This window comes from Castor canadensis, chromosome 12 (assembly GCF_047511655.1).
Source record: "Castor canadensis chromosome 12, mCasCan1.hap1v2, whole genome shotgun sequence".
Classification (NCBI taxonomy): domain Eukaryota; kingdom Metazoa; phylum Chordata; class Mammalia; order Rodentia; family Castoridae; genus Castor; species Castor canadensis.
In genome coordinates this window covers 129057287-129069996 of record NC_133397.1, presented here as the reverse complement: position 1 = coordinate 129069996, position 12710 = coordinate 129057287, and the positions used below count along the sequence as shown (strand labels likewise).

Below are 12710 nucleotides of genomic sequence, written 5' to 3'. Positions count from 1 at the left end.
TGAGAATGAAACATACCAGACAATGATGCAGACCAGTTTCAGCATAGTAGAGATAAAGGAGAAAATTTGTAAAATGTAAAAATCTGTAGTTTCACAAGAGTTTTATCTTCTTTTATGTATATTTAAAATGTTTCCAAAAATTTAATATAAAAATTAATTCTGTTTTTATGTTTAGCTTGAAGCGCAACTGGAGAAAAAAGACCAACAATTTAAGGAACAAGAAAAGACTATGTCCCTGTTGCAACAAGATATAATATGTAAACAGCATCATCTTGAGTCACTAGATAGACTATTGACTGAAAGTAAAGCGGTAAAGTATCTCCATAAAAGTACTATAGCAAAGCTGACCTTTTAAGTTTATGTTTCTGTAACATAGCTTAAATCTAATCTAATGAGTCATTAAATAGCCTCTTACTAATGCAAAAATGTTTATTCATGTTTTTTTCTTCCTGTACATACGCTTTCAGGAAATGGAAAAGGAAAATATGAAGAAAGATGAAGCTTTGAAAGCTTTACAGAACCAAGTATCTGAAGAAACAATCAAGGCTAGTATGCTGATACTTTTTGTTTTTCTTACTGGAGAAATTCTTGTGACTTTTCCCCCCAGATTATATACATAAAAATCAATTAATAGCTAAAAGTTTAACTTAACTGTACATTTTGTTTCTGTCAGCACATCGTCAATGTGAATTTTAATCTTAATATCATTTGTAGATTGTCTAGCCTCTCTTTTGTCTTAAAAAAAATAAAAGGATTTCTTAACCTTAAAGATGTTTTTTAAATTTTGGCTATAATTGCAACTTATTAGCGATACCATTAAAGAATTAACAGAGGAAGGAAACTGAGATGAAGCCAAAGTGATCCAGTTTTGTTTCCTTTTACCAGTTCTTCTGTTAGATTAATTAGGCAATAAGTCTAAGTCTGTAATTTGCCGCTATATGTTTTTGTGGCCATTATATCTTCATGGCTACTGAGGAGGCGCAGAGATCAGGAGGATCACCATTCAGAGCCAGCCCAGGCAAATAAGTTTGAGAGACCTTATCTTGAAAACAACTGACACAAAAAGGGCTGGTGGAGTGGCTCAAGGTATAGGTCCTGAGTTCAAGCCCCAGTACCACCAAAAAAAAAAAAAACCTTATGTATCTTTAGTTAATAAATCTTGATATGCTGCTACCTCATTCTACCATCGGGAGCTTGAATATAAAAGATACTTTTAAATGTTATTTTCTTTTTGCCTAGCTCTCTGTTTTTAATCTGCCTAGTATTCTGTTTTGTGACTGCCCATGTAAACACAATTGTATTTTTATCTTTAGCTATTTGCCAACTCTAACATTTAATGCCATGTCAATTCAGTTTCTCAAAGAAACAGAACCTCAAAGTTCATCAACATTAAAACCTGTTTTAGGCATAAAATAATTTCATTAACTAATACCCAAGTAGGCAGTAAGCTCCTGGCTTTTACTAAAGCAACTCAAACACCCAGGCAGTGGTCTAGTAAGGATAACCATATGCCATAGCCAGATAGGGGACAGAAAGGAATAAACAAGAGGATGAGTTATAATGTTGGATTTATTCCCTTGGCACCTTGCTGTTTGAAGAAAAAAATCACAATCAGAAAGACAGAAGCAAAATTCCTATAATCAAGTTATACTAAATGATTGGTATATATAGAATATCTGTAGCAGCAAATAGAAATCTGAGGTCTACTTCTGGTTCTTTTTTTTTTGGTACTGAGACTTGAACTCAGGGCCTATACCTTAAGCACTCCACCAGCCCTTTTTTTGGGATTTTTTTTTTTTTTTTTTGAGATAGGGTCTCGTTTAACTATATGCCTGGGCTGGCTTCGAACCATGATCCTCCTGATCTCTGCCTCCTAAGTAGCTAGGATTACAGGTGTGAGCCACCAGCGCCTGGCTAATTCTCTGTTTCTGATTATATCACTACCACCTGCCTTCCACAACTTGTCCATATCCCTTCATTTGCCTCCATTCATCCTTTGCAAAAGAAATACAAATTTCCTATCTATGGAAGAGCTAAAAATATGATGAATGAGAGTAGAAAGGTTGATGAGGCTGGTGATGTGGCTCAGTGGTACAGCATTTGCCTGGCATGCACAAGCCCCTGAGTTTGATCCTGATGTCTGCAAAAATAGATATTTTTTTCCTTGATTGTTAGTGAACAACCTATGGAGTAATTCTTTGGTACCATGTGAATATCCTATTCCTCAGTAATCTAATAACTAATGTTTTTAACAGATAGTAATGTACCTTGTCTAAGTAAATTATTAATTACACTGTTAAAGATCAACTAGTGAAATACACGTACCAATGTCCAGTCTCTTGCTTAAGAAAACTTGCAAGTATTTGTATCTTTCATAAAACATATGTTAATTTAAGAATTACTGGACTGGAGGTGTGGCTCAGGTGGTAAGATGCTTGCCTAGTAAGCATGAGGCCCTGGGTTCAATACCCAATATTGCCAAAAAACAATTATTACTGAGCAAGAGTTCTGAACAAAGACAGTCATTCAGAATTAGAAACATTTTAGCTGTCAGTGGTTATATATACAGACTGAGACAGTCTTCAGGAACTGTGGCTTCAAGATTACCTTTTGGAAGCCTGGTGCTGGTAACACACATCTGTAACCCTGGCTACTTGGGAGGCTGACATTGGGAGGAACACTGTCCGAGACAAATCGTTCTTGAGACCTCCTCTCTAAAAGAACCAGAGCAAAAGGATGAGTTCAGACCCCAGTCCCACCAAAAAAATTTTTTTAAAGTTCCTTTTTAGAAATGAAAGTTGCAAGAATAATTCATGATGTAGAATAGTATCTGCAAGGGGAACATTTCTTTAACATTCTCCAGACTGCCCACTCACATGCTCTTAGCATTAAGGGGAAAAAATACCCCAAAAGCTCAAAATCAGTAAGGGTAAGAAGCAAGACAGGAATCTTATTAATAGAGTATGGAGCATGTGTGCAAATTGAGGACCTTGAACTAATTTTTAAGTTATTAAATTTGAGTTACTCTTTAATATTAAGGCAGTATGAAGCATTTTGCAGCTATGTAAACACTTGAACCAAGTTACCTTGGTGCCTTTTAAGAAATGTCCTCACTTTTTTTGTTTTTTTTCTGGTGTTACAACGTTTGAACTCAGGGCTTCACTCTTGCTAAACAGGTACTTGAGCCACATTTAGCCCTATTTGCTTTTAGTTACTTTCCAGATACAGTGTTGCATTTTTGCCTGGGCAGGTCTGAACAGTGATCCTTCTATTTATCCACCACACCCAGTTTATTATTTGATATGGGGTCTTGGTAACCCTTTAATTTTTTTCCTGCACTGGCCTTGAGCTGTAGTCCTCCTGGATGCCTGGGATTACAGATGTAAGCTACAGTGCCTGGCCTGTAAAAGTTCTTACTATTCTAAGCAAGAAATTCTTCTGTTTTTGATTTTTTTTTTTTTTTGCTAGTGGACAAAAATTTTTCTGGGCACAGTGGCTCATGCCTATCAGCCCAGCTACTTGGAAAGTGTAAGCAGGGGGATCACAGTCACAGTTTGCCCAGGCAAAGAGCGAGACCAGATTCAAAAAATAACTAAAGCAGAAAGGGACAAGAGCAGTGCTTAAGTAGTAGAGGACCTGAGTATAAGCCCCAGTGCCGACAGGCACACACGCACAAACACACAAATCATTTTCTCACTACACATTTCAAAATGCTCTTGTCTTAATAACATTCCCAGGTTGCTAGTTTGTACTCACTTTGCTATTTTTTTCTTGTTCAAGAAGGCTTAAGAAATGGACTTAACTGCTGCTTGTCTTTTTGAGAAAGTGTTTTCAGGTATCCAACTTAGAAGTTCTTAACAATGCATTGCTCCAGTCTATCCTGTCACTTTTGTCTCCCAAGTAACCTATAAAGTAGTTCTTGGTACCCTAAGCTTCTGCCAACCTTACACCATTCCCTCCTGCGGTGCCTTGCTCTGAATGTGTTTCCACTTCCTACAGTGTCTTCTCCACTTGCTCAACTCCTGCTCTCTTCAGGTTCCTCTGTGGTTTTCTCTTTGGTTCCCTGGTATGCAATGGAGAACTAGTTTTCCCCATAAGTCTCTTCTGTAATAGCATTTCATATCCTAAGTAGGACTGTATATTATTGTTTAAAGCAGTGAGGTAACATGGGAGATAAATCTGTAAAACATTGAGCATATGTAAGCATTCATTAATAATAGTTGATTTTCCTGTTTTTATTGTACTTTGCGTTGTCTTTTTTTTTGCTTAGGTCAGACAACTAGATTCAGCATTAGAAATCTGTAAGGAAGAGCTTGCTTTGCATTTGAATCAATTGGAAGGAAATAAGGAAAAGTTTGAAAAACAGCTGAAGAAGAAATCTGAAGAGGTAAAATTAACATTTCCCTAATATGTAGCAAATTTTCAGGTGATTTCTTTTTGAATGATATTTTAATAATTAGTTACCTGTCACGTGTTTGTGATTATTAAAAAGAAGCCTGGAACTGGGATGGTGGTGTGCGCCTGTAATTCCAGCACTCCGGAGGCTGAGGCAAGAGTATCAGGAGTTCAAGGCTATACTACATAATAACAGCCTGTCTCAAAATAAATAAAAAGAAACAGGAAGAAGAGTCCAAGTTACTTACTTTCAATTTATTTGTCCTTAGAGCAAATGTAATGTGTCACAGAGAAAGCTCTAATGCTGCTACTATAATTAATACCTTGTAGCATCAGAGTCTGAGGTTTCCACCATAGATAACTAGGTTTTAGAAATTCTCGTTTGATCATAAAAGATGACGTTAGAAAATAGGTGATGTTACAAAGATGGTTTAATCTTTAAAATCAGTAAGTGTGCCCAAACCACATAACTAGCTGAATAAGTAGCCATTGTAAAAGCTACATATTGATGATCCATCACAAATAGCTAATACCATATCGCTCTGAGCTTTTGCCTCAAGTTTTTTTGAGACAGGGTTTTGCTATATAGCCCTTGATACTCAAGATCTTCCTGTATCAGCCTCCTGCTAAAACTTTTCTTTTCCAGTTAGTGAAATAATACATTTATGATTAAAGTAATACCAGCTTTGAGAGTCTACACTAATTTAATTCCGTATTAATTTTTAAATACTCTTAAAAGTTATAAAATTATGTGTTCATGCAAAAGTAAGTGTAATAAAAGAAAACATAAGATGTAAATAAGTCTAAGTGTTTTTGTATAAAGAATTTATTCAATAAAATCAGTCATTTCACGGATAAATACCTTCATTTAAATTGATTGACTTAAATTTTGAGAAGCTGACATGTATTTCTGTGCATATTTTATTTTTTAAGTTTTTTTGAGGTGGACTGGGATTTGAACTTAGGGCTTCATGTTTGCAAAGCAAGTGCTCTACCACTTGAGCCACACCTCCAGTCCATTTTGGTCTGATTATTTTGGAGATGGGACTCTCTCAAACTATTTGCCTAGGCTAGCTTCCCACTGTGATCCAAACTTGGGAGACTTTTTTTTTTTTTTTTTTTTTTTTTTTTGTGGTACTGGGGGTTGAACTCAGGGCCTCACACTTGCCAGGCAGGCACTCTACCACTTGAGGCACTCCTCCAGCCAGTTGTTGAGATGAGATCTTACTAACTTTTTGCCTTGGATAGCCTGGGCTGGCCTGGAACCACGATCCCTCTGTTCTCTGCCTAGCCTATATTTAAAGCCAACTAGAAGTTAAAGGACAATGTAATGAAATGCCAGCATAAATTTGATAAATAAAAAAATAAATCTGATACGAATTTTGTGAGTTAATATTTGTGGTACAAACAACATTAGATACTTCAGTACAGGACTGGAGTTGTGGATCCAGTGATAGAGTGCCTACCTCGCAAGTGTGAAGCCCTGAGTTCAAACCCCAGTACTGCCTAAAAAAACTTCAATATATGTAATTGATATGTAAATTGATAGTAGCTAGATTACTGAATAAAATTAAATTTTGTTATTATGTGGTGGGAATTTCTTGGTTTGGGTTAGGTCTTTTTTTCTTCTGTTTTGTTGTATCTGAGTATTTTGCCCATTTTCTCTCTGAATAGGAAAGTAAATGTTTCAGCACCCTAGCCACCCATCACGTAGGGCATTTCAGAAGCTCCATCCCTAGACACCAACCTAGAGCCTGTCCTGTGAGCAGGCCTCTGTAACGCCTCTCCCCATCAAAAATGAGCCCTGCCCTTCCAGGTGTAATGAAGGAGGACAACTTTTACATTTATTGCTTTTTATTGGCAACATTTCATTGTAATGAAAAATATGTATGTTTGTTAGGTGTATTGTTTGCAGAAAGAGCTAAAGATAAAGAATCACAGTCTTGAAGAGACTACTGAGCAGAACGTCATTCTACAACATACTCTGCAGCAGCAGCAGCAAATGTTACAGCAAGAGACCATGAGAAACGGAGAGCTGGAGGACATTCAGATGAAGCTTGAAAAGCAGGTACATGCATGGTCTCGATTGTATGAAGAAGTTTGCAAATCATTGACAGATTTCTGGTTACTTGTATAAATTACTACTTAACCTCAAAGATTTCACATTATAAGAAGTGTTCTAAGTCTGGCACTGGTGGCTCACACCTGTAATCCTAGCTAGTCAGGAGGCAGAGATCAGAAAGATCATGGTTCCAAGCCAGCGTCAGGCAAATAGTTCATGAGACCCTGTCTTAAAACAATCCATCACAAAAAAGGGCTGGTGGAATGGCTCAAGATGAAGACCCTGAATTCAAATAGAAAATGAAAAATAAATAAATAAATAAAACATTGTATCCTAATTTTCCTATGTAATCTGACCTGAATTTCTATTACTGTGGCCACATGTTTATCATTCCACACAATTTAGTTAGAACAATGTAAACTTCTTTACTCAATCACTCTTTTTCTTCTTGAACCCAAATATAATACTTACCTGATTATTACCTCTTTTATTATCTCTAGTTTGGATAAGCACACTGTCTGATATTCCCTAAAGAAATGGTAAAGCAGTGTGCTTTAAGAAAAATCCCAGGGCTGGTAGAGTAACTCAGATGGTATAGCGCCTGCCTAGCAAGCATGAAGCCGTAAGTTCAAACCCCAATACCACCAAGAAATTAATTAATTAGTTAATAGTGCTGTATTCTAAAAATAAGTTATGTTCCTGGGGATGTTGCTTGGTGGTATAGCACTTTCCTAACATTCAGGAGACCTTGGGTTTAATCTCTAGCACGTTAAAAAAAGAAGAAGAAAGAAAAGAAAAATAAGTTATTACTTCAATGAAAGAGTCCTACAGAATTTGATACTAGAATCTAATCTCTTTTCTTTCATTTGTTATCAAATTAGTATCAATTCTTTACATAGATATTTCTCACTTTTGTTTTTTCTTTTTTAAAAATTTCCCAATTTTATCTTATTATGCCCATAATCTTAGTACACCTTACCTTTTTGTCATAGGGTTTGTCTTTCATTATTTTGAATTCATCCTCAGTTTCTGCTGTGCTTCAATTGTCCCTACCAAAACTCATGATGAAATATCATCCCTCTGGTATTAATGGTGGAACCTAGAGGAGGTAGCGTTGAGAGCCCTCCTCTCATGAGTGGAGAATCCACTCATGGATTGATGGGTTGGTGATTTATCTGTTACAGAAGCCCATCTGGCTGTCCTTGCTATGAGCTCCTCTTGCCCTGTGACACCCCATTTTACCTCAAGATTCTGCAGAGTTCCCACTAGCAAGAAAACCTTACCACATGCATCCTGCTGGACTTCCCAGCCTCCAGAATCATGATCTGAATAAAACTTTTTCTTTTAAATCAAACAATCTGTGGTATTTAGCCTCTCCAATGGAACCACAGACTCTCGTCTCAATACAGTCGAACACACCAAGCAGGCAGGCACTCTGTTTTCTTTTTTAGAGACACCTTCCTATGGCCTTCCATTCCTTTTGTCTATACCTTTAGCTTGCCATGCCTTCTGTACGATCTTACCCTGAAGTATTTCTTCTTTTCAGTGGTCTTTGGCCTCCACTACCCAAATTCTTCATCACTGATTCTTGTTTTTTCAGGATCAAGTATAATTCTTGTTCCTTTTAAGTGATTTTCATTTCTGTAAAGATTTTATAATTTTCTTCTGGTTTTGTTTTTCCCCCCTTTACCAGTTCATTTGAATTTTTTATTTGGTTGTTTTATTTCTTTGTAATCTTTATTTTAAATGATTTTTTGTTCTCCTTAATGTCTTTGAGGATCTTCAGTAGTTTATACCTAGAAGTTTCTTTAGCATATATTCTCTTGCTGCTTTTCATTTCATTCTTCTATGCATGCATTCCATGTTGGATCCTTTAAGATTACTGTTTATCGTTAGATTTCTGCTATTTCATCAAGAATATAGGAGATAGATTTTCCTTGGTTCCCTTCTCTTTTTACATGAGAACTAATTTTGTTTCATTTTGTTTGTGGTGCTGTGGTGTGAACCCAGGGCCTCAGGTGTACTATTAAGTGCTCTACTACTGAGCTGCATCCTTTAGTCACTGTGTACTGTTATACTTTTATTCTTAGAACTTGAGTTGGAGGTTGGATAGTAACAGTTTATAATCTGCATTTAGTTCTTCAGTGAGGGGTTTTAGAAGGACAGAGAGGACATTAAGATCAAAAGCAGAGCCAAGTGCTGTGGCTCACCCATGTAATCCCAGCTACTCAGGAGGCAGAAATCAGGAGGATCAAGGTTCTAAGCCAGCCCGTGCAAATAGTTTGTGAGACCCTATCTTGAAAAACCCTTCATAAAAATAGGGCTGGTGGAGTGGTTCAAGGTGGAGTGGTTCAAGGTGAAGGCCCTGAGTTCAAATCCCAGTACCACAAAAAAGAAAAAAAAGATCAAAAGCAGAGGTTAATTTTGAGAGCACAGTCATGCAAATGTTCATTAAAAACATGAAGTGACTGAGATGACCTAGAGAGAGAACATAGAACGAGAAGTGAGAAGATTAATGTGGATAGATACCTGAGAGATGTGATACATGGAAGTCAAGTATGTCATGAAAGAAGAAATGACAGTTGGTGACACAAGCTCTTGGGATCAATGTCAAATAAATTTGGGACCAAGAAAAATCCATTGGTGAATTTGCAACTTGAAAGTCATTGGTGACTTGATCACAGTTTATACGGAATGGCCAGCTTGCTGTGGTCGAGGAATAAATGAGACAGTGGGATAGCAAGCAAAGAAAATTATGAGAAGCTTAATTATGAAAGGATTGAGAGAAAGGGTAGAAGGTGGAGGGAGGTGGAGGCATGAAGGAAAGGTTTTTTACAGTGGGAAGTTCTTGAACATAATCAAATGCTATTAAAACAAACAGTATAAAGAGAGACTCAAGATACAGGAGAGAGAAAAATAGTCAATAGTATGGAGTTTCTGGGAAAGTGGATAGGAACCAAATCCAGAACACCTTTTAAGCAATTTCACTTACATAGGAGGAAGAATGTCTCTTTATTATAGGAGAACAGAAGGATGGATGGATAGGAACAAATCCCAACTTGTAAGGTTGAAGGTCAAATGGGATTCTAGGAATTCATTAACTTAATGAGCCAGTTTGTGAAGAAAGGAACACAGTTTGACAGGAGAAGAAAGCTCCTTCTAAATGAGGTCTGTGGAGGGGAACATTTACCATTTGCTATTCTTTTGTTCAATTCTTTGCCCTAATTGTTTGGTTTTTTTTTTTTTTTTTGCAGTGCTGAGGAATGAACTCAGAGCATTGCGTATGCCAGTGCCTTACATACAACCAAGCTCTACCCCAGCCTCTTCCAATTTTTATACCTCTTTCAATTTTTTTGGTGGGACTGAGATTTGAACTCAGGACTTCACTATTGCAAAGCAAGCACTCTACTACCTAAGCCACTCGTAGTCCAATTCTTATAACTTTTTCTTTAGTGTTATGATATGGTCAACTCTCTAAAGATATATATGAATGAACTGGTTTTATTATTTTTCTTAAAAGTAAGTTTCGCTCTCATCTTTTCAAAGCATTGCTTCCTGGTGTGTGCTTGGATGGTGATGGTGTTTTTAATTCATGTTTTGAGACAAGGTCTCTCTGTGTTGCCCAGACTAGTCGTGAACTTCTGGGCTCAAGCGATCTTCCTGCCTCAGCCTCCCGAGTAGCTTTGATTTTTATAATACATCTGGAAGTGAAATGATAGACTAGGCTACATATTTATAAAAGTTTTTTCTTCTGAATAATGTTAAGCTGTGATTGAATTTAAAATAGTTACTGAAAACTGCTTTACAAGGTATCGAAGCTGGAACAAGAGCTTCAAAAACAACGGGAAAGTTCAGCTGAAAAGTTGAGAAAAATGGAAGAGAAGTATGAAGCAGCTGCACATGACGCAGATCTGAAAAGACAAAAAGTTATCGAGCTTACTGCTGCTGCCAGGTAAAATGTGAATGCTAGTTTTTATTTGCCTTCCCATTTTCATGTCATGGTATCTGAGCTTCAAAATTAGATAATGACCAGTGAAGCCTTGCCTGAGGAACTAATTTCTTCATGGTCTAAGTACCTACAGCATTTTACTTGCATCTCCTTAGCATTCTTCATTATGCCTTTTTAATATTAAGTTAAGACCTTACCTTCCATTCCTTAAGGTAAGGATCTTATCTAGCCTGTGTTAGGGTTCTCCATGACAGTGAGAACTAACTAGCACAATCCTTACACCTGTAGGCAGTCAGCAACTGTTGTGTTACACTGTGAATAACATTCAAAGTAGTAGGCAAAGATCCTCACACAGTAAGCTTTTAGGAAATCAAATTGTAGATGTGAGAGAGTAACTTGAAACAGTGGTTCTCACCCTTGACTGAACATTAAAGTCACTGGAGTAGCTTTCAAGAAACACTGATGCCTGGGTCCCACCTTTATTTTATTTTTTTTTTCATTTTTCTTTTATTATTCATATGTGCATACAAGGCTTGGGTCATTTCTCCCCCCTGCTCCCACCCCCTCCCTTACCACCCACTCCACCCCCTCCCTCTCCCCCCCCCAATACCCAGCAGAAACTATTTTGCCCTTATTTCTAATTTTGTTGTAGAGAGAGTATAAGCAATAATAGGAAGGAACAAGGGTTTTTGCTGGTTGAGATAAGGATAGCTATACAGGGCATTGACTCACATTGATTTCCTGTGCGTGGGTGTTAGTTTTTTAGGTGTCTTACCTATCCTCACCCCTTCCTTGTGTGCTCTCGCTTTTATCATGTGCTCATAGTCCAATCCCCTTGTTGTGTTTGCCCTTGATCTAATGTCCACATATGAGGGAGAACATACGATTTTTGGTCTTTTGGGCCAGGCTAACCTCACTCAGAATGATGTTCTCCAATTCCATCCATTTACCAGCGAATGATAACATTTCGTTCTTCTTCATGGCTGCATAGAATTCCATTGTGCATAGATACCACATTTTCTTAATCCATTCGTCAGTGGTGGGGCATCTTGGCTGTTTCCATAACTTGGCTATTGTGAATAGTGCCGCAATAAACATGGGTGTGCAGGTGCCTCTGGAGTCACCTGTGTCACAGTCTTTTGGGTTTATCCCCAAGAGTGGTATTACTGGATCAAATGGTAGATCCATGTCTAGCTTTTTAAGTAGCCTCCAAATTTTTTTCCAGAGTGGGTCCCACCTTTAGATTAAATCACATTTAAAGATTATGATTTAAGTTGAGCTGGGACCCAGACACTCATGGGTTTTTCTTTTTTAAATTGTATTTTAGAATTGACAGGGTTTGACAGGGCCTTTGTGCTTAAAGTAGTAACTTAGTTCTCCAGATACCCTCCACTCTCTCACTAGGGTCAAGGGTACCCCGTGTTTGAGGCTAAGGCTATAGTTCTTCAGGCCTTCTCTTTCCCATTAACAGGTGTTACTCACTAACACAGCCTTACCACAGTATCTATCTTGAGTCCACAAAAATTAATCGCATTGTGACTTTATCTTTGGTTATGCCAAACACCACAAGAAGTGCTAGATTTCTAGGTTAAGCCTCACCTCTCCTACTAATTCTCAAATGTTCTCTACATATTCTCCTACCTCCCACCTCATCCCAACTTCTAAATGACTTTCACTATGCATTCTGGGGTTCACAGTCCACCTTGAGACACAGTCTTTGTATTCTCTACCTTTTCTTTTCTCCTCCTGATACCCCCCTGAGGACACTGCTTCTTAAAGTCAGAACTTTTCCCCACAGCTCTCACAGGGTCAAGGTGTAGACCAGAGTACCACACTCTATAAACTTAGTATTATCAGGCATATCATCCCTTTCTGTTGCTAACACTTACGGACCGCATGACTCCCTCTTACTCCCCCCAAGTACCACTCCTGATTTTCCTAGCTGCTCATTCTGAGTTGGTTTTTCATTTTTAAAGAAAAATTTCTCCCTAATAATCCTGATTTCTATCACACCTCAGACACACTAGATTTTAGCATTTACAAACATCTATGGTTTCTCCAAATTCTGAGTTTTATGCATCATTCCCTCTAATACCCCAAATCCCACAATTATTTGACCCAAACAGGACCTCTAATCCACCAGTTCCCCCACTGTCCATGCCCTGGTGCCCTCTCACCTTCCCCTCCCCTATTCTCCCTTTCCCTCCTCTCTCCTTCCCTCCCCTCCCTCTCGCCCTCCTTTTCTTCCTTCTTTTCTATTCTTTTGTTTCCTTTTTTTTTTTTTTAGTCATGGTCCAGCCCAGG

The 12710-nt window shown here is 37.8% G+C and overlaps 1 protein-coding gene across 10 annotated transcripts in view; it reads left to right on the top strand.

Annotated features, from left to right (window-relative positions):
* The window catches only part of Ccdc18 (coiled-coil domain containing 18), an 88735-nt gene that overhangs the window by 51982 nt on the left and 24043 nt on the right, over positions 1–12710 (top strand). For all 10 annotated transcript variants that reach the window (XM_074050970.1, XM_074050967.1, XM_074050966.1 and 7 more), the window contains 5 exons: positions 176–310; positions 468–545; positions 4271–4387; positions 6296–6463; positions 10267–10409. In XM_074050970.1, the coding sequence (XP_073907071.1) occupies positions 176–310; positions 468–545; positions 4271–4387; positions 6296–6463; positions 10267–10409 (641 nt within the window). The remainder of the gene's footprint in view (positions 1–175; positions 311–467; positions 546–4270; positions 4388–6295; positions 6464–10266; positions 10410–12710) is intronic.